This window comes from Mauremys reevesii, linkage group 3, assembly GCF_016161935.1.
Source record: "Mauremys reevesii isolate NIE-2019 linkage group 3, ASM1616193v1, whole genome shotgun sequence".
NCBI lineage: Eukaryota > Metazoa > Chordata > Testudines > Geoemydidae > Mauremys > Mauremys reevesii.
Window position 1 is genome coordinate 103507263 of NC_052625.1, and position 20125 is coordinate 103527387.

The 20125-nt window shown below is 42.1% G+C and overlaps 1 protein-coding gene across 1 annotated transcript; it reads left to right on the top strand.

The window, feature by feature from the left end:
• Nucleotides 1-1779: 1779 nt before the first annotated feature.
• On the top strand, nucleotides 1780-18713 carry FUCA2 (alpha-L-fucosidase 2). Its single transcript, XM_039532896.1, has 7 exons — nucleotides 1780-2202; nucleotides 5436-5623; nucleotides 7679-8018; nucleotides 8982-9192; nucleotides 12216-12406; nucleotides 14053-14161; nucleotides 17968-18713. Exons 1-7 carry the CDS (start codon nucleotides 2027-2029, stop codon nucleotides 18106-18108), a joined length of 1356 nt encoding a protein of 451 aa, XP_039388830.1. The 5' UTR covers nucleotides 1780-2026; the 3' UTR covers nucleotides 18109-18713.
• Nucleotides 18714-20125: the final 1412 nt, after the last annotated feature.

Genomic DNA, 20125 nt, shown 5'->3' on the forward strand with positions numbered 1-20125 from the left:
AATCGATTGAGTTCCTTGACTCTCTCTCTCTCTCTCTCTAAGGCATGTTTTCTAGTCCTTTAGTCATTCTGGTGGCTCTTCTCTGAGTCCTCTTCAATTCACCAACGAATTGTGGACACCAGAACTGGACACAGTATTGCAGCAGCGATGTCACCATTGGCAAATACAGAGGTAAAATAACCTACTTGATATTTCCATTTATAATTCCAAAGATCACATTAGCCCTTTTGGCCATATCATCATCACAGTCAGCTCATGTACAGCTAATTATTCACCATGACCTAAGTTCCCTATAAGCTGCACGGCCATGCAGCAGCCTATTTAGCACCACGCAGGTAACTCACCTGGTAACCCCCAAACTAGCCCAGCCCCCAGATGAGTGCTTGATGAGTGCCTGAGTCCAAAAGGAGGATAGGGGTGACCATAGCTTCATGTGACAGCCAAGAAGCTTGGTGGCTGAATGTACAGCTTAAGACAGTGACCAGGCAGATTGCATGCTCAGAGCCAGGGCTGAATTTTCAAAAATACAGCAACATCCAGGTTCATCTTTGAAAATTCCTGTGATTTTTGAGAGACAAGGTGGGTGAGGTAATATCTCGTATTGGACCAACTTCTGCGGGTGAGAGAGAAAAGCTTTTGAACAACACAGAGCACTTCTTCAGGTGAGTTTTGCCAAATCATCTTTTCTGAAAACTCTCCTGCACCTGCCAGGAACTTCCCCCTCTTCCTCAGAGTTTTGGCCATTGTAATATTGCTTAAATATAAGCATTGTGCTATGAAACCTTGAAGCCATGCAATTCTGCTACTTGATGTAGTGCTAAGTACATTACAGAAACTCCTCCATTTCTATCAGCAATGCTCTGAAACACTGCCACTTTGTGGTAATTTAAAGCTATGGCCAACATAGAGCATATTTCCTGAATTAGGTTGTGCTCAAATAAAAATTCAGAAATAAATGATAACTTGGTACTAAGTCTGGTTCCAATAGTGCATATTTTTTCATGAAAAATGTATTGGTTTAATTTTTTTTTACAATTCAAACAGCTCTAGTCAGCACAATAAAGCACTTTTCCAGACATTTATTCAGATGTTCACAGTCTATGTCATGCCTTCACAGTTCTAGTTTACAGTGGGAGAGGGGGGTTATCAAGCTGGGTTAATCAGAACTGGAGAGAATTCACAAGATGAGTGAGATTTTAAATGCCTCTTTGAAACACAATGCAAAATCCTTCCCCTAAAGTGGGAGATTCTTTAACAAGGGCCTAAATTAAACACTGCTCCAAAACCAGTCAGTCTTTTCCCAAATGAGACTCTACAGAACTCAGTTCCAGGGAGCAAGGTGGGCAGACCTAAGGTTTAATTTTCCTTAAGTGACAACATTTATAAATAATGAGAAGTAAATTTCTTTTGTTCTCTGGAACTTTTCATAATGCACCATCCAATCTCTATGCACCCGCTGTGCTGGTAATCATACTATATGTAAGAGCAGGTCTGTCTCAAATCAACTGCGCTTGGAACAGGGCAACAAAGTCCTGGCCCTGGATGGTGCAGAGGTGTGAGGACGCCTGCTGGGAATGTGGGCTCTAGGGTGGGGCCAGGGATGAGGGGCTCAAATCCCATCAATTTATATAGCAATTGAAGGCAAATAGCACCAGGCTGGGTCGTTAAATCAGTGAGTGTGTGCAGCAGGGCGAGAAGCACTCATCCTGGGTTCCCTCAGAGACACTAATGTAGGGCCTCCTTTCAGCTGCCCTCCAAGCCTCCTTTCCTTGCTCTGCAAGCCTGGAAAAAAAAATCAAACTCAGAAATTATTCTCGTAACCTCCTTGTCCTCCAGTGCCCCGCACTTGCTAAACATTGCATTAAACTGCTCCTGCAGCCTAGGTGGGTGTAATAACACGGAGCAGGAAGCAGCCCTGCCTGCCGCGGGCTGTCATCTGACTGCTCTCACGTGAGACATTCAACCACCCCCCAGCCAACGACTGCTGCTCTCTCAAGTCGCCGGCTGCATCCTCCCGTTGGTAGCTATGCTGCTGCTGCTCCCGCTGCTCCTTTCCCCGCAGGGATGCAGCGCGCGCTATGATCCTACCTGGGCGTCTCTGGATTCCAGACCACTTCCGACCTGGTTTGATGAAGTCAAGTTTGGCATCTTCATCCACTGGGGCGTGTTCTCCGTGCCCAGCTTCGGCAGTGAGTGGTTCTGGTGAGGCTTCCATGCGTTTGACTCTCAGCTCTTCACTTCCTCCCTTATGCTTCTTTAACCTCCCCTTGCTCTTTCTATCGATAGAGCAGCCTGTTGTTCTTTCTTTCTTCCTTCCCTAATGAAGCTGCACCCTGTAGTAAACAACCTTTCACTCTCCCTTCCCTCCCCAGTGCATGTGGTAATTATTCCCTGGTCTCTTAGCAGTAAAATCTGGCAAAACATGATTTTCTGAAGGCTGCAGGGGATGGGTTTAAACAGCACTTTACTTCTTAATTTTTCTGGACAAAGAATAAAGATGATGTCTTGACTGTCTTTGATACCAAGTACAATTTAAGAGAATATTCTTAGTACAGTGTAAAATATTCTTGGCTGAAATGCCATCTCCAGATTGAGAGTGTTAATGCTGCCTATTCTCTTAACTCTTGAAAGTACTCATGCATCTGATTTAGCACAAAAGGGCTCTATCTCAAACATAAATGTACCAAAAATAGAAAAAGAAAGCTTTGACCAGGATACAGATCCTTCCAAAAGAGAGGTTATGGTTGAAATGTCATTGCAAAAAATCACTTTTCCTTCCTAGTATATTAAGCATACAGATCCATCCACTGGCAAAACTATTCTCCTATGGTGTAATATTTCCAAATCCTCAGTTACACTGTCAATGCCAGTTGTCCTCAAACTTTTATATATGGAACTTTATTTATGGGCTGGGCACTCTGTGCAGTCATTTGGAACATAATGAAGTTGTATAGGCTGTAAATGAGGGCAGAATTTCCCCTAATATAGACATCATCTTGTAAACCCCTTCTCTCTTCAATCCTGACTGCAGACCTTCCTATGATAACTACAGTGCTTGATTACACAAAAAAGAAATGTTAAGGAAGTACAAGATTAAAATAAACTCACTTTAATGCAATGGATGAGGCTGCTTGGTTTATGTCCCCCCATTTTGTATTCGAGCTGTTATTAGCCATGTACCAGATTTTACTCTTACATAGGTGTAAATGTGGAGTAACTATTAACTGTAAATAGCATTTACACCTGTGGTTTATCCTCATTTACCCTGTTATTACAGCCTTTTGTTTGTTAGTACCAACTTTCTTCCTTGGCCTGCAGTTGCTCCCACTTCTCTGATCTCAGCAGATCACTTTTCAGTTTGTTTCTTTTGTAATTTCAGTTCTGTAAATTTTAATGTCATTAGTGATTTGTGCATGGCAAAGAAGACGAGAAGGGAAGGTGGGGTCAGGTTCCTTAGACACTAAAATGTCTTGAGATTGCAACTATTTTTCCACAGGAAGATTTCTGGGCCTTTTCATGCAGTTTTTTCCCCCACAAGGGGCCAGGTTCTGTTCTCACTTATGCCCATGTTAATTTGGGGTAACTTTATTGATATCAGCAGAGTTACTCTGGATTTACATGAGTATTGCTGAGATCAGACTCTGATCCTCAATTTGGAATTTAAACAAATTTTTTAAAAATTCAGTTTGTTTTCCTACCCAATTTTCAATTATCAGTGTATGTCTAAGCTTACCAGCAGGTCTTTGCTGCTCTGCCTCACTCTCTGAAACCTAATGACTGTAACCCCACAAACCCTTATGACTGGCCATAGCATTTCTACTATGCCCATAGACGGGGAACTGTTTATGTAGTAAGGGGTATTGTTGTAGCCATATCACTCCCAGGATATTAGAGACCAGGTGCATGAGGTAATATATTTTATTGGCCTAACTTCTGTTGGTTAAAGAGACAAGATTAAGAGCTACACAGAGCTTGTTTCTTTGACCAATATAAATTGGTTCAATAAAAGATATTTCACCCACCTTTTTTCCCTTCTATGTGGAAAACACTAATCCACAGGGCTGGTGCTGGACATTTTGCCACCCTAGGAATTCCCTCCTGTAATTGGGCTGGCGTCCACCTCTCTGGTTGATGCATGCCTGCAATCCCTCAGCTTTGCACAGGGAAGCACTCCCCTGGCTGTTGTTTTTTTGGGCAGGTCTTCAGTGACTCAGCCCTCCATACAAGTCACACATACTGTGCCCCATTCTGTGGTATACAGTCCCTAGTTCTTGCTCATGGCCCCATAGCACAAGGGCATCCTTCCCAGAGGCACTACCTTCTTTAACAGACCAAGAGTGGTCCATCTCAGTACCCTCAGTTGGTGTCCTTTTAGCAGCCCTTGTCTGGGCACAGTCTTCAACCAGACCAGCAGGATCCAGCATGGTACCTTCACCCGGTCTGGTGAACTTCTGGGCTTGGTCTCCTGGGCTCAGCCTGCCCTCACTGATCTGGCCACAGTCCTGCTGCTCTCCCAACCAGGCACCTACTTCTCCCTCTGTAAGCTCCAGGCAGCAACTGATTACTCTGCTGCTTCTTTTTATATGGCCCTTTTGCCCCTTGATTGGTCGCTTCAGCAGCCCCTCTGATTGGCAGTTCCTCTAAAACCACTCTAGGCTGCTGGGAGGACTTCTCCTCTGCTCTTTTCTGGAATAGGGTATAGCAGGGCCGTGAGGCTTCTAGACCTAGTCCACCCTGTCACACCTCCTCATACCTGTGTTGGTGGGAGGGGACAGCCACACTGGAGTCATGCTTCTGTCTATGTAGCAATTTTTCACTGCTGCTGATGTGGGGTAGGGGCCATCCTTAAAGAAGCAAAACTCCCTGAAAACTAGACTTGAGGGTGGGGGTAGGTGGAGTAGTGAGATGGCTGTCATGCCAAGTAGCTACTGCAAAGTGGTGGTGCCCTTAAACAGGCAGAAGCAAAAAAGCTGTGGTGGTATGGCTGCTCTTACTCTTCTACAGGGGGTGCACGCTTAAAGAAGTCCATAGCTGTGCTGGCCCAGACTATGGATGTTCCTACAAAACTGGCACCCAACATAGCTGCCTACATCCCACACCAGCCCTGTATGCCTGGTTGTAAGTTTTCAGCATTTGGCCCCTAAATAAGACTTTATTTTCCCCACTCCCATCAAATTTTATCTGGTGTACAACACAGCTCAGTAGGAAACACTGGGAGTCCCTCAAATGAAGTCCTGGAGAGTAAAATAGATCAGAGTGACTCCAAATATCAAGGCTATTATTGCCTGAAGCAGTTTTATTTTATTTCCAGTGTCCTTCCACAGTATGTTTGTGTCAGTGTGCACTGCCCTTTAGAATGGTAAAACAGGAATTTATTATTTTAATTGTATATATTTTTAAAGTGTCATTGGATATTTTTATTGTGTATTTGGAAGGTGGTACTGGCAGAAGGAAAAGAGACAGCCCTATGTAAAATTTATGGAGACAAATTACCCTCCTGGCTTCAGTTATGAAGATTTTGGCCCTTTGTTTACAGCTGAGTTTTTTGATGCCAACCAGTGGGCAGATATTCTGAAGGCTTCTGGTGCAAAATATGTTGTCTTGACTTCAAAACACCATGAAGGTAAATAGAATGTGCACAAGTGCTGGCAATTGTTGCAGTTCATGGTTCATTTCTTCTAGCAGAACAAAAACCCAGGTGAAGCTATCTTGTCCAGCTGGCTAGATGCTAAAAACCTGGCAAGAATAAAAGTGGTATTTGTCAGCCCATATCCCCTATAAAAGGCTGGAACATTGGTAGAAGGAAGAATTTGTTATCACATTATTCCTTCTGCTATAGGTTGCAATGACTGAAGTTAAGAGTGTTGCAGAGCTTCCTACAACAGCCACAGAAGTTGTTAATGTCTGACGGTTGTGTAATTTAGCTCTAGGCTTTTTATTGCTTAATAAACCACAAGAGTAAATTGTGTTCTGTTTCATATAGAACATTACTGTGTGCAGAGAGTTTGTTAGCTCTGTACATTTCTCCAAGAAAGGTACAATATGCTTTTGGGAGTCGGTTGCAGATTTTGAAATATGCACAATTATATTTCAACATTAGTAGCCTGATTTCTATTATTACTGTTGCAGCTAGAAGCCCAAATCGAGATCAGGTCTCTGTGATACTAGGTGCTATACATACCCATAGTAAGAGTCAATCCCTAGCCCAAAAAGTGTACAGTCTAAATGGACAATGTAGACACAGGCGATATTATCATCGCCACCATTTTACCACCATTTATCATCACCATTTGGAAGACTGACACACAGAGATTTAAGTGACTTTCCCAAGGTCACACAGGAAGTCTGCGGCAAAGCAGGGAACCGCTCCAGACTGCCTGAGCTTTGGTCTTGTGCAATCACCACAAGATTGTACTTTTGCCCTTTGTACTCTTTTCGTCTTCCTCCTTTTGATAAATCCTATCAAGCTTCCCAATACCACATCTTGGCAGGTCCACAGAGGTAGCAATTAGTATCGGAATGCCAGATACACTCTGGCCCAAAATCTAAGACTGTTAAGCAGCGTGGTAGGCTTGCATCAGTTCTTAGGAGAAGAAAAATCTCACAGTGATATTATCAAAGCAATGGCCTACTGTTCCACTCCATCAGGTCTGTTGAACACAGTCGTTAGTCCAGAACTTGTTTTTAAGAGCGAGTTGTGGTGTGGGCACAGGACTGGCAACCAGTAAACCCAGCTCTGACACATGGGCTGAAACCCTGGGCTCACTGAAGTTAAGAGCAAAACTCCCATTCATAGCAGCTTGAATTTCAGGCAGCATCTTTTATGTCCTTGAGCAAGTACATTAACCTGTTTGTCTTGTTAAAATGGGGATAATGATATTGACCCAGTTCCCAGAAGTGCCGTGAACATGTTAGATAATGTTTGTAAAGCTCTTTGAAGATGAAAGTCTAGCCTTGGTCTATTCTGGTTTAGGCTTATCTGAAATGCAGCAGTATTGAACATGCCTACACTGGGTTGCTGTGTTATAAATCCAGATACCTGAAAAGTTAAAGCCACTGGTACTTAGTTAGGTTTAGCTTTTTAAAGGCTACTTTACATTTTCCCTCTGCCCAGATAAATTTATTGAGTGCTTGATTAAGCTTTTGAATATGTCAGGGAGCATTTCGTAAGATATAACAACCAATAGAGCAGAAGAGTCTTTGAATGCAAATGATAGAGGGGAGAGTTTTTAAGTCACTGAATATGTCAAATATTTTCCCATTCTTGGATGTTTATTGAGATGATATATTTGATGCATCCAAGCAATCATCAAGATGCCCCCAAAAAGTGGCAGTGTTTATACCCTGTTTACAAGGAAAATCTGTGTGGAATGAACACTTACTATGAGGAAAGAATAATTGTCTGCTTAGTGCAGAAACTGAGAGTTGTGTTATTCGTGGTTCTTTATATAACAATTTTAAGCAACATCTTGATATTGGATTCTTCTAAAAGAAGGAATATTATGGTGATACATAACTAGAGATTTCAGTAATAGGGCAAGCAGAAGTGGGGAGAGCCTACTTCCTCTTCCAGGGGAGCTGCAATCAGCATGTGTGTTTGACTAATATCATAATATATATAAGAATATGCTAACAGTGCTTTTTATCCTCTTTTTATCCTTCAACTTTCTCTTTCTAGGCTTTACTTTGTGGGGGTCAAAATACTCTTGGAACTGGAATGCTGTCAATGTAGGACCAAAACGGGACATTGTGGCTGAACTAGCAACATCTATTAGAAACAGGACTGATTTGCACTTTGGGCTGTATCACTCTCTCTTTGAATGGTTCAATCCTCTCTTCCTTTATGATGCCTCCAGTGCATTCAAGACAAGACAGTTTCCAACTGCCAAATCGTTGCCTGAGCTCTATGAGATTGTGACGAAATACCAACCAGAGATCCTCTGGTCTGATGGGAATGGTAACGCACCAGATACTTACTGGAACAGCACTGGGTTTTTAGCTTGGCTGTATAACGACAGGTATCTTGTTTTTATCATATATTTAGCCCTTAAACTGGAACTTTGGCCAGTCTATAACTTCTGTCTCATTTTCCATATATTGTGTGGGATCCATTGTTTCACTTAATGGGCACTTAACCATGTCATCTCCCACTTAATTCCCCTGCAATATAAGGGATCAAGTCAGGGAAGAGTATTCCGTTTAACAACCAAATTATTAGACACGGCTGAAAAACTGTGAACATTTTCATGAAAAATGTCAAGCAGGTCCACAAGTTGTTCCATTAACATGGTCTGGCCATTCTATCTATTTTTATTCTCCTGTAAGTAACAGTCATCTACCATGATGGCAAGTAGGGTGGTTTTGAATATGTTAAGAATATGATCAGGACGCTTTCTTCACAGACCGTGCCTTTGACACTGCACATAAGGCACAGTGTATATTGAAGGATCTGTACTGCAATCTATTTCCATGGCAGACGGTCGGAGGTGTGCCTGAGTAAGGAGTGCAGAAGCGGGTCCCTTCGCTACTCTCATTCTGTGTAAGACCTCAGAGACAGAAATCTCAGTCCAGATTTCTTACCCATTTGCATTACGTAAAGAGCAGGGGCGGCTCCAGGCCCCAGCACCCCAAGTGTGTGCTTGGGGCGGCATGCTGCGGGGGGGCACTCTGCCGGTTGCCGGGAGGGCGGCAGGCAGGGTGCCTTCAGCGGCATGCCTGCAGAGGGTCCGCTGGTCCCGCGGCTTTGGTGGACCTCCCGCAAGCGTGCCGCAGCTCCACCGAAGCCGCGGGACCGGCGAGCAGCAGAGCGCCCCCCGCGGCATGACGCCGTGCTTGGGGCAGCGAAATGTCTAGAGCCGCCCCGGTAAAGAGGAAAATTAGGAATACAGAAGACATCTTGAATGTGAATTTCTGGGGAAAAGAGCTGACAGTCTAAATAATTAAAAATCATACCCATTTGTTTAAAATGTCTGTAATTTCAGCCCAGTTCGGGATACAGTTGTAACAAATGATCGTTGGGGAGTTGGCAGCATTTGTAAACATGGTGGATACTACACCTGCAGCGACCGCTATAATCCAGGACACCTTTTGCCTCATAAGTGGGAGAACTGTATGACCATAGACAAATGGTCATGGGGTTATAGGAGGAATGCGCAGCTAAGTGATTACCTCACGACTGAAGAACTGATAAAGGTACAGTAAGACAGAGATATGGTATACAACATCTGGCTATTACTTCTGATTATTATAGTTCACCGATGTAATGGTAAGAAATAACTTATGTGATCTCTTGATGATCATTTCCTTTGATTATATTATCAAACTAAGTTCAGTAATGGCTCTATCTTAACTATGGTTTGGTTCTCCTCTCTCTTACACCAGTTTGACTTCAGTGGAATTACTTGTGATTTACACATGTATAAGCAAGATGAGGCTCAGGCCCATAAATTCCACTCAGTTACTTTTATTGCACTTCCTTGACTTTCTGTCTTTCCTCTGCTTCTACACTATGGTGACAAATATGAAGTAATAAGAAGCCATGGATATTTAGTATTCTTCTAAGTATTTTATGAAAATTACACACTTTAAATGTTTGTGGCATTTAAATACAAAAGAGTCATTATTGTTTCTGTAGTTTTCTACTCATATCTCCCAGAATATTCTGCCAGCAACACTCGGGGAACCAATCCTGCTGCCACTGAAGTCAATGGCAAAACACGCATTAAATTCCATAGAAGTGGATGGGTTTTATGTCTGCTGAATCCCTGTTTACGCAGCATATAGCTAATTGTTTCCAAAAAAGAGTCTACATTCATGCAACGCAAAGAGTGGTACTCTACATTTAAATGTTGCTATTTCATAAATACAAAAGGATAAAAGTTTTCTGAAGACGGGATAGAAATATGAATGTGTCTTATAGACTGGTGGAAATAGCAATCCAAGTCTGAATTCGCTACATCTGACCCAGATTTGAAGGCTGGTCCATGTGGAGGAATTTGGGTTTGTCCGTCCCTCTTCTTTCAGGGGACATCTTTTCTTATTTCATCCTCAACAACACCTTATGAGTTTGATAACAGCCAGTGCTGAGAACAGATTGCTGACTCATCCAAAGAACCCAAATACACTTCTGCCTCCACTCGCACCCTTCATTGCCCTCTGAAGTTCAAAGGGTGCTCCCAAACTTACTACTTGCACACATTTAGAGACAAGCCATCAGATCAACTAGAAACTTTAATCTCTGAGGAGTAGTCACAACGCAGTGAAATTTGCAGTTGTTGTAACACTCAATTATTTTGTGTGTGTGGTTAGTTTGATATTATCACATAACCCAAATCTAGCTTTTGTTTGATGGCTGGACTTTGCAGTCTAATAGCTGGGTTAGAGTTAACAGCTACCAGTCTAACAGCTGAGTTACATTTTTATCTTAGGTGTAGGTCTAACATGTAATTTCTTACACATTTTTTAATCAGTTAGAATGCAAGATGGAACTAACCTTAAGTATAATGCAAGCTATCAGTGTCCACTGGTTTAAAAAAATCTGCCGGTATAGATATAAAAATATGAAGGTGGCCTTTTCTGAGGCATGAAAGAAAAACCAAGGTAAACCATTATAAGAGCTATCAGTACTTGCCAGATAGAAGGAAGTGAGATGTTGCCCTCAGCAGTCAGCTACAAAATAGCAACTTTATGGTTGTAGCTTTTTCGCTCTTCCCAATGTAAAGGGCCAGTTGCCAGAAAAGCATGCTAAGAAAGGTTCCAATAGAAGTGTGACCACAGACTAGGGATTTCAGTGACAATTAGTTAATCACAAAGGAAGTAGGTCTTAGGGAATTTCTGCTGGCTAATTCTAACTTCTCCCACAGGTAATCCTGTAAAATTTGTGATAATAAAATTGATGTTTCCATCCTACCAGTTCAAGACTTCCAAATGAACCTACAAAGTCATTTAATTGGTGTATTAACAACTAAATCCTTCTACGGGTTAAGTAATTTGATGTACAGTATGTCAAACAAAACATTATGTCCAAGAAAGAAACAAACATTCATATAGCTGTATGTACATATTGTACCTCGTATACCCACATTTGGAGGAGATCCTGTAGTTTTTAAACACTTTAATGCCTGCTGAAGTCAATGAGAATTTTACCTAATATGACAGTAGGGAATTATTTCAGAGTGCATGGGCACCAGGTGTTCATCAATCTCTGGTGTGAGAGAAATGCTAAAGGCTTTAGTATATTTGGTTGTTTCAGGAATGACTTCCTTGTTACTTTGCATCCGTTTTTTTTAAGGTGTTTTATTTTCCCCCAAAGCAATCCAATCTTATACTTACATTTTTAAATTAAAATACTTTGTCTGTTCATGAAAGTTGGATATGCAGATAATTGTGATTTAAAACAAATTAGTAAGGTAAGGTAGGATCCTGATCCTGCAACTGGTTCTTTGCAGGTGGACCCCTGCACCTGCATGGTGCCTCATTGAGTTCAAGGGGGATTTGTGCAGACACAGGAGGTCCGCCCACCTGAAATCAGTTGCAGGAACGAGGTCTTAGTGTGTAGGCTCTCTTCTAATAGTTTAGGTGCTGCAGTTTACTTTAAACTCCTGTATTATATACAAGATAGTTCTGAAAAGAAATGAAAAGTATTTATCTGTAGAAACCAAAGATATTTGTTTAATTTCATTTTATTCTGCAGTACACGCAGGTTTTTTTTTAGTGTAACTAAAGAAGTAAGATTGTGTGTGTGCATGTGCGTGTGTGTGTGTCAGGGGCTCTTCACAGTATCCAACTACAATCCCAGACTCTGACCACCATTTCAGAATATCTGGATGTTTACAGTATAAAACGACTATCAGTCATCATTAGGGTTCAGAATCAACCCCCCACTTAAAAAAATGGGGAGCAGATAACTCTTAGTGCAGACAGATTGAAAAAATGCAGAGTTAATCAGGCATCACAGAGTGAGATCACATTTGGAAGGTTTTCTTGAGCCATGAGAGCTAAAAATGTTACATTTTTAATGGAAGCTTAAATTTTGTAGAAACTATCGGAACCACTAACATACTACTTTGCATATTGCAGTGTCAAATACTGATTCAGCCCCTTCAACTCATATGTCTGGAGCAGAGTACAGTACTAAGCTTTGGTAAGAACACCAAACAATGTGTATGCCTTCACTGGCTATAATCTTAACATTCTGACTTTTCTAAATGTTTCAGCAACTCATAGAAACAGTATCATGTGGGGGAAATCTCCTGATGAACATTGGGCCCACCCATGATGGTCGCATTGATGTTATATTCCAAGAACGCCTAAGGCAGATGGGTGACTGGCTGAGAGTCAATGGAGAAGCCATTTATGGAACTAAACCATGGAGAAATCAGAATGACACTGTCACACCAGGAGTGTGGTAAGACTAGTGAAACAATATGCAGAAAATATAACTATTGAGACCCTTTTGTGAAATTGTCCAATTTCTAGTGGACAAGTATTCACAATAAAGAAACCAGTACCTTAATCTGTATGCTATTTGGCTGTCTCAGGTAGGTGCCTAAAGGTGCGAGCCAAGGTAGGTGCCTAAAGGAAGAATATATATATACTGGACATTAGTGAAGTTGGTACATCCTAATGATTAGGGGGAAAAAAACTGGGAGACGAGAGTGCATGCTTCCAATGCAGACTGAAACAAAGGCTCGATGTGTATCTTTGGCCTATTTATGCCTCTTAGTCAAAGTAGCAGAAAAACTAAAGCAGGAGCTAGGAATTGCTGTAGAATATTGATTGATACAATATAAAACTGCTTATAAGAAATAAATAAGCAGTTTTATATTGCACTTTTTTAAAATTATCAGAGGGGTAGCCGTGTTAGTCTGGTTCTGTAGAAGCAGCAAAGAATCCTGTGGCACCTTATAGACTAACAGATGTTTTGCAGCATGAGCTTTCGTGGGTGAATACCCACTTCTTCGGATGCAAGCAGTGGAAATTTCCAGGGGCAGGTGTGTATATATAAGCAAGCAAGAAGCAAGCTAGAGATAACGAGGTTAGATCAATCAGGGAGGATGGGGCCCTGTTCCAGCAGCTTGCCAATTACAGAACCAGTTTCTCCTCCCTTGGTTTTCACACCTCAGCTGCTGGAACAGGGCCCCATCCTCCCTGATTGATCTAACCTCGTTATCTCTAGCTTGCTTCTTGCTTGCTTATATATACACACCTACACCTGGAAATTTCCACTGCTTGCATCCGAAGAAGTGGGTATTCACCCACGAAAGCTCATGCTGCAAAACATCTGTTAGTCTATAAGGTGCCACAGGATTCTTTGCTGTTTTTAAAATTAGCCACTTTTTAAATGGCCCTTAGAAAGAATGCCCCACAATAATAGCTTACAAAGCTGGAATTTGTTTTTTAAAAAAATCCTAGAAAACAAATCTGATCAATAGTAGGGTGGACATGACCCCTGTCAAATTGAGTATTATGGATAGATTATTTGGTAAAATAATGGTAATATCATTTCTGGTGAAATCACCCATCAAATGTACCCCTTTCTAATCTCTGGACCCTTCTCTATTCCTTAGCTTGTGTGCCTTTGCTGTGCCAGTAATCCAAAACCATCTCTCATCTGCATTTTGGCCCTACTGCTTTGCCTTCCCTCGTGTGCTGTTCTGTACTCCTGTGCCCAGCATTGGCTATTAAATATAAATATCACATCTAGAAACAATAAAAAGCTGGAAGTAAAACTCATGAGAAACATTAATATGTAAGAAGAGAGAGAGAGAAGTGTTACAAATATTTGCACGATTGTTTGGTAGAGAATAAATTATACTTGGAAAAAAGATCTGCTGGAATCCAAAGTTTTTTTAATAGTAGTTTGGCAGGGCGAGGACTGCATTGCTGTAGTTCTGATGTAAACAGTTCTTGTGGTGTTTGTGACCCTAATTGCCATCAACTTTTAAAATTCCTTTTCCAGTTCTGAAATCTTTACATGTACATTATTCTCAAATGTGTAGATAATTACAAGAAAAACTGACATAAATTATATGACTCTCCATTTCCAACCAGGTACACGTTCAAACCTAAAGAAGAAACAGTCTATGCCATTTTCCTTAATTGGCCAATCTCAGGGACTCTGGTACTTGGTGACCCAAAAACCATCATTGGAGAGACACAAGTAAGTGACCACTGTCTCTTTTGCTACTTCTGTCAGCTTTAACGCATTGTCTATGAATAAATAAAGGAACATATTCATAAGATAGGTCAGAAAATATCTGAAAAATGTGCAGTCAACCCTGAACATTTTTGTTTTCAAATAATGCATACCTGTCACCTGTGGTGATATGTAAAAACAGAATAGAATATGTTGGGGAAAAAAGGGAAAATTCTGTCTTACCTATTAACTTTCAGTCTAGGACCCTCCACGTCAGACTTCATAGTAGGGCGTTCTCTTGCTCCGTGCCAACTGGGGGGCGAGCAGATCTTTGCTCTAAGCCTGGGCTTAGGACCACCTCTTAGGAAGAACTCCGCAGGATGATAGCTTCCAAAGCTGAAAAATGCTAACTATATCAAAGTGTAAAAGTGCTGTTCAACTCAAACCTCCCACAGCAGAGCCTTGACATGAAATTTAGAGATTTCCTGGAGGAATACCCACTTGCCTTTCAAACTACTCAACAAGCAAGCAATAGGCAGACACCCCTCTCCAGCAAACTTAATGCAGTTCTCCATCGGAAGGGTCTGGCAGTCTGACCTGGAGGTTCAGAGAATGCAAATGCACAGTAAGACAGAATTGTCTCTGTCTGAGGACATGTCTTCACTACCAGGAGATCAATGCTGCTGCAATCGATGCAGTGGGTGTCGATTTAGCGGATCTAGTGAAGACCTGCTAAATCGACAACAGAGTGCTCTCCTGCTCCTCGAGAAGAGTAAGGTAAGTCGACCATAGAGCGTTTCCCATCGACGAAGCACAGTGAAGACACCAGGATACGTCAACCTAAGCTGGAGCAGTGTAACTTAGGTTGACTTACGCTGGTAGTGAAGACAAGCCCAGTCCCCTCCATGTCAGACAGCCTTCACAGTGGCATGCAAAAAGCAGTAAGTCATCCCTTGGGAGGGTGGAGGATTCAGTTTATTCACGTAGAATTGTAAAGGAATTTAAGGGTTACTGGGGCACCCCATTCAGTAACAGTCTTCTACCAAATGCTGCCTCAGCCTGGGTGAGAATGTTGACTCTACAGTGCTTGAGAGTGTGGATGGATGACTGTGTAGGAATCCCACACACCTCCTCATAAGATGTGTGTGACCTCTGCCTACAAATGTATTCCGGGTTTGTTTTGTTTTTTTGGTGTCCTTCCTCTGAAGGATCAGAGACTGTCACGGTTGGAGCTGGGACACTGTTGGGGTGGGTCATTGCTCCGAGGTGGCCCTGAGTATTCTCTTTCTCAGGTGCTGGGCTGGCTGGTTGTTGCTCGCATGCTCAGGGTCTAATCAATCACCAGATGTGGGGTTAGGAAGGAATTTCCCCCCAGGTTAGATTGGCAGTGGTCTTGGGGTTTTTTTACCTTCCTCTGCAGCATGTGGGTGTGCATCACTTGCCAAGATTATCTGAGTATATGTCAATTAATGCCCTGCCTTTCCCCTCAGTATCCCAGCTGATGGGTTAGACTGCACTGGATGTTAGTTTTAAGCTTGGTCCCTTTTGCACTGTTCTGTGTGTATTGGGAGTTTGAGAGGAGATTCCATTCACATCTAAAGCAGGTCTGAGAACCAAGACCTGAGTGCTAAGGAGAAGGTGAGTGTTATCACCATGGCCTGTTCCCTTTTACTCTCAGAACCTGTATATTCGACACTTAGTTTGGACCAGGCTGAGGTGTAAATTAAGTATCTGTGTGGACCCTGTTGCTGCACACAAAATGTTCCCTAGTGTCTTTAATCTACTCCCATTAAATCGGGGTAGATCCAGCTCACTATGGAACTTTTAGTGCCTGGCAGCAAGGTCCACCCAGACACTTAATGTGCAGCAGGCTCGTGTGACATAGATTTACACCCTCAGTGGCTGAGGGAGGAATGGCATAAAGGAGGCCTACTTCTGTCATAAGGGAGTGTCTCTGACTCAGGTAGTACCTCTTAGTTTTTTCAAATTGGTCATGGATGCAAATAGGTTCATCAATAGGCTTCCAAGCAGGCTGGTGATGCCCTGAGCAGTTAGATGGTCTAGAGTATGTTCCCTTGGTTTTAAGGGTGTCTTGCTGAGCCAGTCTACCCCGACTTGCCTTCTTAGTGAAGAACCCCGAAAAACATAAGAATGGGAGTGTAAGGGCAGGTGGTAATTCCTCCATCTCCAACAGATGTGTTATACCCTCTTGTGAATAGCTTTTTGGCTGTTTGCACCACTCTAGCCTAATGTGACTTTCCTCTTGACGTGCCCAATTTTTGACCAACTCTGTTCCCACTTCAGTACACTTCCCCCCATAATGACACCTTGGTATATAAATAGGGGTACTTGTCTCTCTCTCACACACACCCACCCACCCACCCTACTTTAGCACAAATTACAGTTGGCAACTGAATTACATTATCATGGCACTGAAGAATTTGGCCTGCGCTCTTCAGATGAAAGGCAAGGAATGGGGAGACTTTAAAATAAATAGCTCATTCTTAGTTTTGCATTCTTAATCATTAGTAGTAGCAGCATGATGGTAATGCCTAGAGGCCCCTATCAATACTGGAGCTTTAATGTGCTAGGCTTTGTAAAAACATAGTAAGAGAGATGTGCAGTCAATCCTGAACATTTTTGTTTTCAAATAATGTATACCTGTCACCTGTGGTGATATGTAAAAACAATGCCATATGTAAAAACAAAGCCAATGCCTTGACACAAGACCCTCCTTCCTTTCTAAATATTAATACTCCTCATGACTTCAGCTGCTCACACTGCAATGTCAAAATTTCAGAGGAAGTGTAGTGTAACATAGACAAATAGGAAGTTATTTCAAAGACTTGTTCAAAGAACACTATAGTATTTTTTTTAAAAAATTTTTAATCTGCCAAAATTTTACTTACTGTTAACAGTGTGTGTAATGGAAGTGTCAGTTGTACTAAATCAAACAATTACTCCTGATTTACAGCAGAGTAAATTGAGACTAGATTTTATACCACCCTAAGTACTATGTGCAATAGTATAATTTCTATATAGCTACTTAAGTGATTTCCCCCCCTCCTCCCAAATCCTGCTTTCTAATATGCTTTTTAAATGAAGCAATAGTGTATTAAAAAATCATTGATTTTTCCTGAGCTGAGCAGAATGGTTATTTCTATTACAATAAAGTACAATTCAGTTTAAAAGTAGATTCCAGAATATCTTATCTTTTAAAAAAACAAAAACTCCTGCTTCCCCTAAAATACCCATGTTGGCATCGGACTTCTTCCTATAGGCAAAAAGTAGTGCAAGTTTCTTAAACTGTTAACTAACTTTCCAAAAGTGTAACATTGCAGTATAATGTTTGAAACCTCTTCACCTTTGTGCACATGTTCTGCTTAATCATCTGAACATTGCTTGTGTATAGTCACTTTGCTCTATTTTTGTGGTAGTATTTATTAAAAAAAATGTAAACTACACTATAATTTATAAGACAATGATTTGGTTTGTATTGTGAAACCTGGCCCTTTACATAGGGAGCTAGTGTCTCAAAATCCTTTTACCATAGTCTGGCCCAAATCATAGGACACAGCATCATTACATTTGCCATCTTATTTGTATGAACACCTTAGAAGCATGTTTAGAACCTTTGGACATCCCCTGACCATTCATGTGGCTGGCACAGTGGTGCCTACAGTTAATCCGTTATGTTAAAAGACCTGTTAACTAGTGGAAAAATATATGCATGTAATCATTGGGACAACAGTCACTTTGACTAGACTGCAATTTGAATCTTTGGGACAACAGTCACTTTGAATAGACTTCATTTATTTTTTTTTTTTCAGGTGAAGCTGATTGGACATAAAGGACAATTGAAGTGGGTTTCACTGGGAGAAAAGGGAATGACAGTGGCTGTACCTCAGCTAACCCTTAATCAGTTACCCTGTCAGTGGGGCTGGACTCTGCAACTGACTAATGTAAAGTGAATGATACAAATGGAGACTTCAGTTGCTGTTTCTTAACACACATTATTGAGAACACTTCACATTTCTAACTGGATTATATATACACTATATTGAACTCTCCATGTACAGCTGAAATTGGGATTGATGGGAGCAGATTTAATGCAAATGCTGTTCCAGATTCAGCGGAATGATTTGGCTCTTTCACATCCAGCATTTAACCTCTTTGATTTGAAAGACTGGTTAGCTTTAAGTGGTGGGGTGGATTTGTAAGATTACATTGGACCTTGTTGAAGCAGAATATTAGATTTCTGACCTACTGGTTTCAATTCATCTCTTCAAAAAGCTTGTACACTGACCCATGGTGCATCTACCTCAAGCAGCCCACACCAACAGGAGCAAGGTTGTGAATGTAGCCAAATTCTGCAGTGATAAGTTGATCAAAAAGCGGGTGTAGAGGGCAAGGGTTAGTTATACATCAGCCTTTTTGAAGTTATTTTTGTGTACTTTTTAAAACCAGAAGTTTATTTTTTTCTAATGGAAATATTTCAGTTGTTTCCTCTCTCTCTCTTTTCCACTGAAAAAAAAGAAAATAGCTAAAAAATAAAATTGATAACAGTTTTGAAAAAGTTTGTTATTGAAAAAAGGCCATTTTTCATTAAAAATTTCACATGAAAAAATTCTACCAGCTGTGGTAGTAAATCATGAATAAGGCACTTTCAGCCACATTAGAAATACAGTGAGGGCATGGCTACACTTGCAGATGTAGCGCGCTGTGAGTTAAAGCCGCTTTCGGAGAGTGCAGCAGGGAAAGCGCTGCCATCTGTCCCCACTGACAGCTGCAAGTGCACTGGCATGGCCACATTTGCGGCACTTGCAGCGGCATTGGGAGCAGTGCATTATGGGCAGCTATCCCATAATGGCACTGTGGCTTGTGGGAAGAGGGTATGGAGTGCGGGGCATTCTGGGTCCTGTCCCAACACCCCATGATGCATCAGTTCGCATCCCAGCAATCCCTTTACTTCTGTCCACATTTGGTGCCAACTTTCAACGTTTTTTGTACTGCCCACTCTGTCTTCCCTTTCAGTCTTTGGGAATGGAGCCTGAACTGCTGAGGAGTATGCTAACGAGTCTTGCCAGCACATCATGTTTGGCAGTTGAGTTATTCCTTAGGCTCCAAAGTGACAGTCAGAGCTCCAACGAGGATATCTACTGAAGTAACGCATATGACACGAGTTTGCTTGTGGCATTCACGGACATGCTCACCACCGTGGAACACCACTTTTGAGCTCGGGAATCAAGCACTGAGTGGTGGGATCACATCGTCATGCAAGTCTGGGATGACAAGCAGTGGCTGCAGAACTTTCGGATGAGAAAAGCCACTTTCATGGGACTGTGTGAGGCGCTCACCCCCACCGAGGCACAAAGACATGAGATTGAGAGCTGCCCTGACAGTGGAGAAGTGGGTGGTTATTGCTATCTGGAAGCTGGCAACTCCAGACAGCTACCCATCGGTCGCTAAACAGTTTGGAGTGGAAGAGTCGACTGTTGGAATCGTGTTGATGCAAGTTTGCAGGGCCATTAATCACATCCTGCTCAGAAGAACTGTGACACTAGGTAACATGCATGACATTGTGGCTGGCTTTAGATAAATGGGTTTCCCTAACTGCAAAGGGGTGATAGATGGGACGCATACTTCAATTCTGACACCAGCCCACCTAGCCTCTGAGTACATTAATCGGAAGTGCTATTTCTTGATGGTTCTCCAGGCGCTTGTGGATCACTGACATTAACACAGGCTGGCCCAGAAAGGTGCATGACGCACGCATCTTTCGGAACACTGGCCTGTTCAGGAACCTGCTGGCTGGGACTTTTTTCCCCGGACGAGAAGATCACCGTAGGAGAAGTCGAAATGCCCATTGTGATCCTTGGAGACCCTGCTGACCCTTTAATGCCGTGACTCATGAAACCCTACACAGGGAGCCATGACAGCAGCAAGGAGTAGTTCAACAACAGGCTGAGCTGGTGCACATAGCCCACG

What these genes read in the sequence shown, in the direction of transcription:
- FUCA2 (XM_039532896.1), top strand. Translation starts at nt 2,027, where the DNA reads ATGCTGCTGCTGCTCCCGCTGCTCCTTTCCCCGCAGGGATGCAGCGCG. An exon ending in GCTTGGCTGTATAACGACAG is followed by an intron (nt 8,019 to 8,981) that starts GTATCTTGTTTT and finishes CTGTAATTTCAG; the next exon opens with CCCAGTTCGGGATACAGTTG. An exon ending in ACTGTCACACCAGGAGTGTG is followed by an intron (nt 12,407 to 14,052) that starts GTAAGACTAGTG and finishes ATTTCCAACCAG; the next exon opens with GTACACGTTCAAACCTAAAG.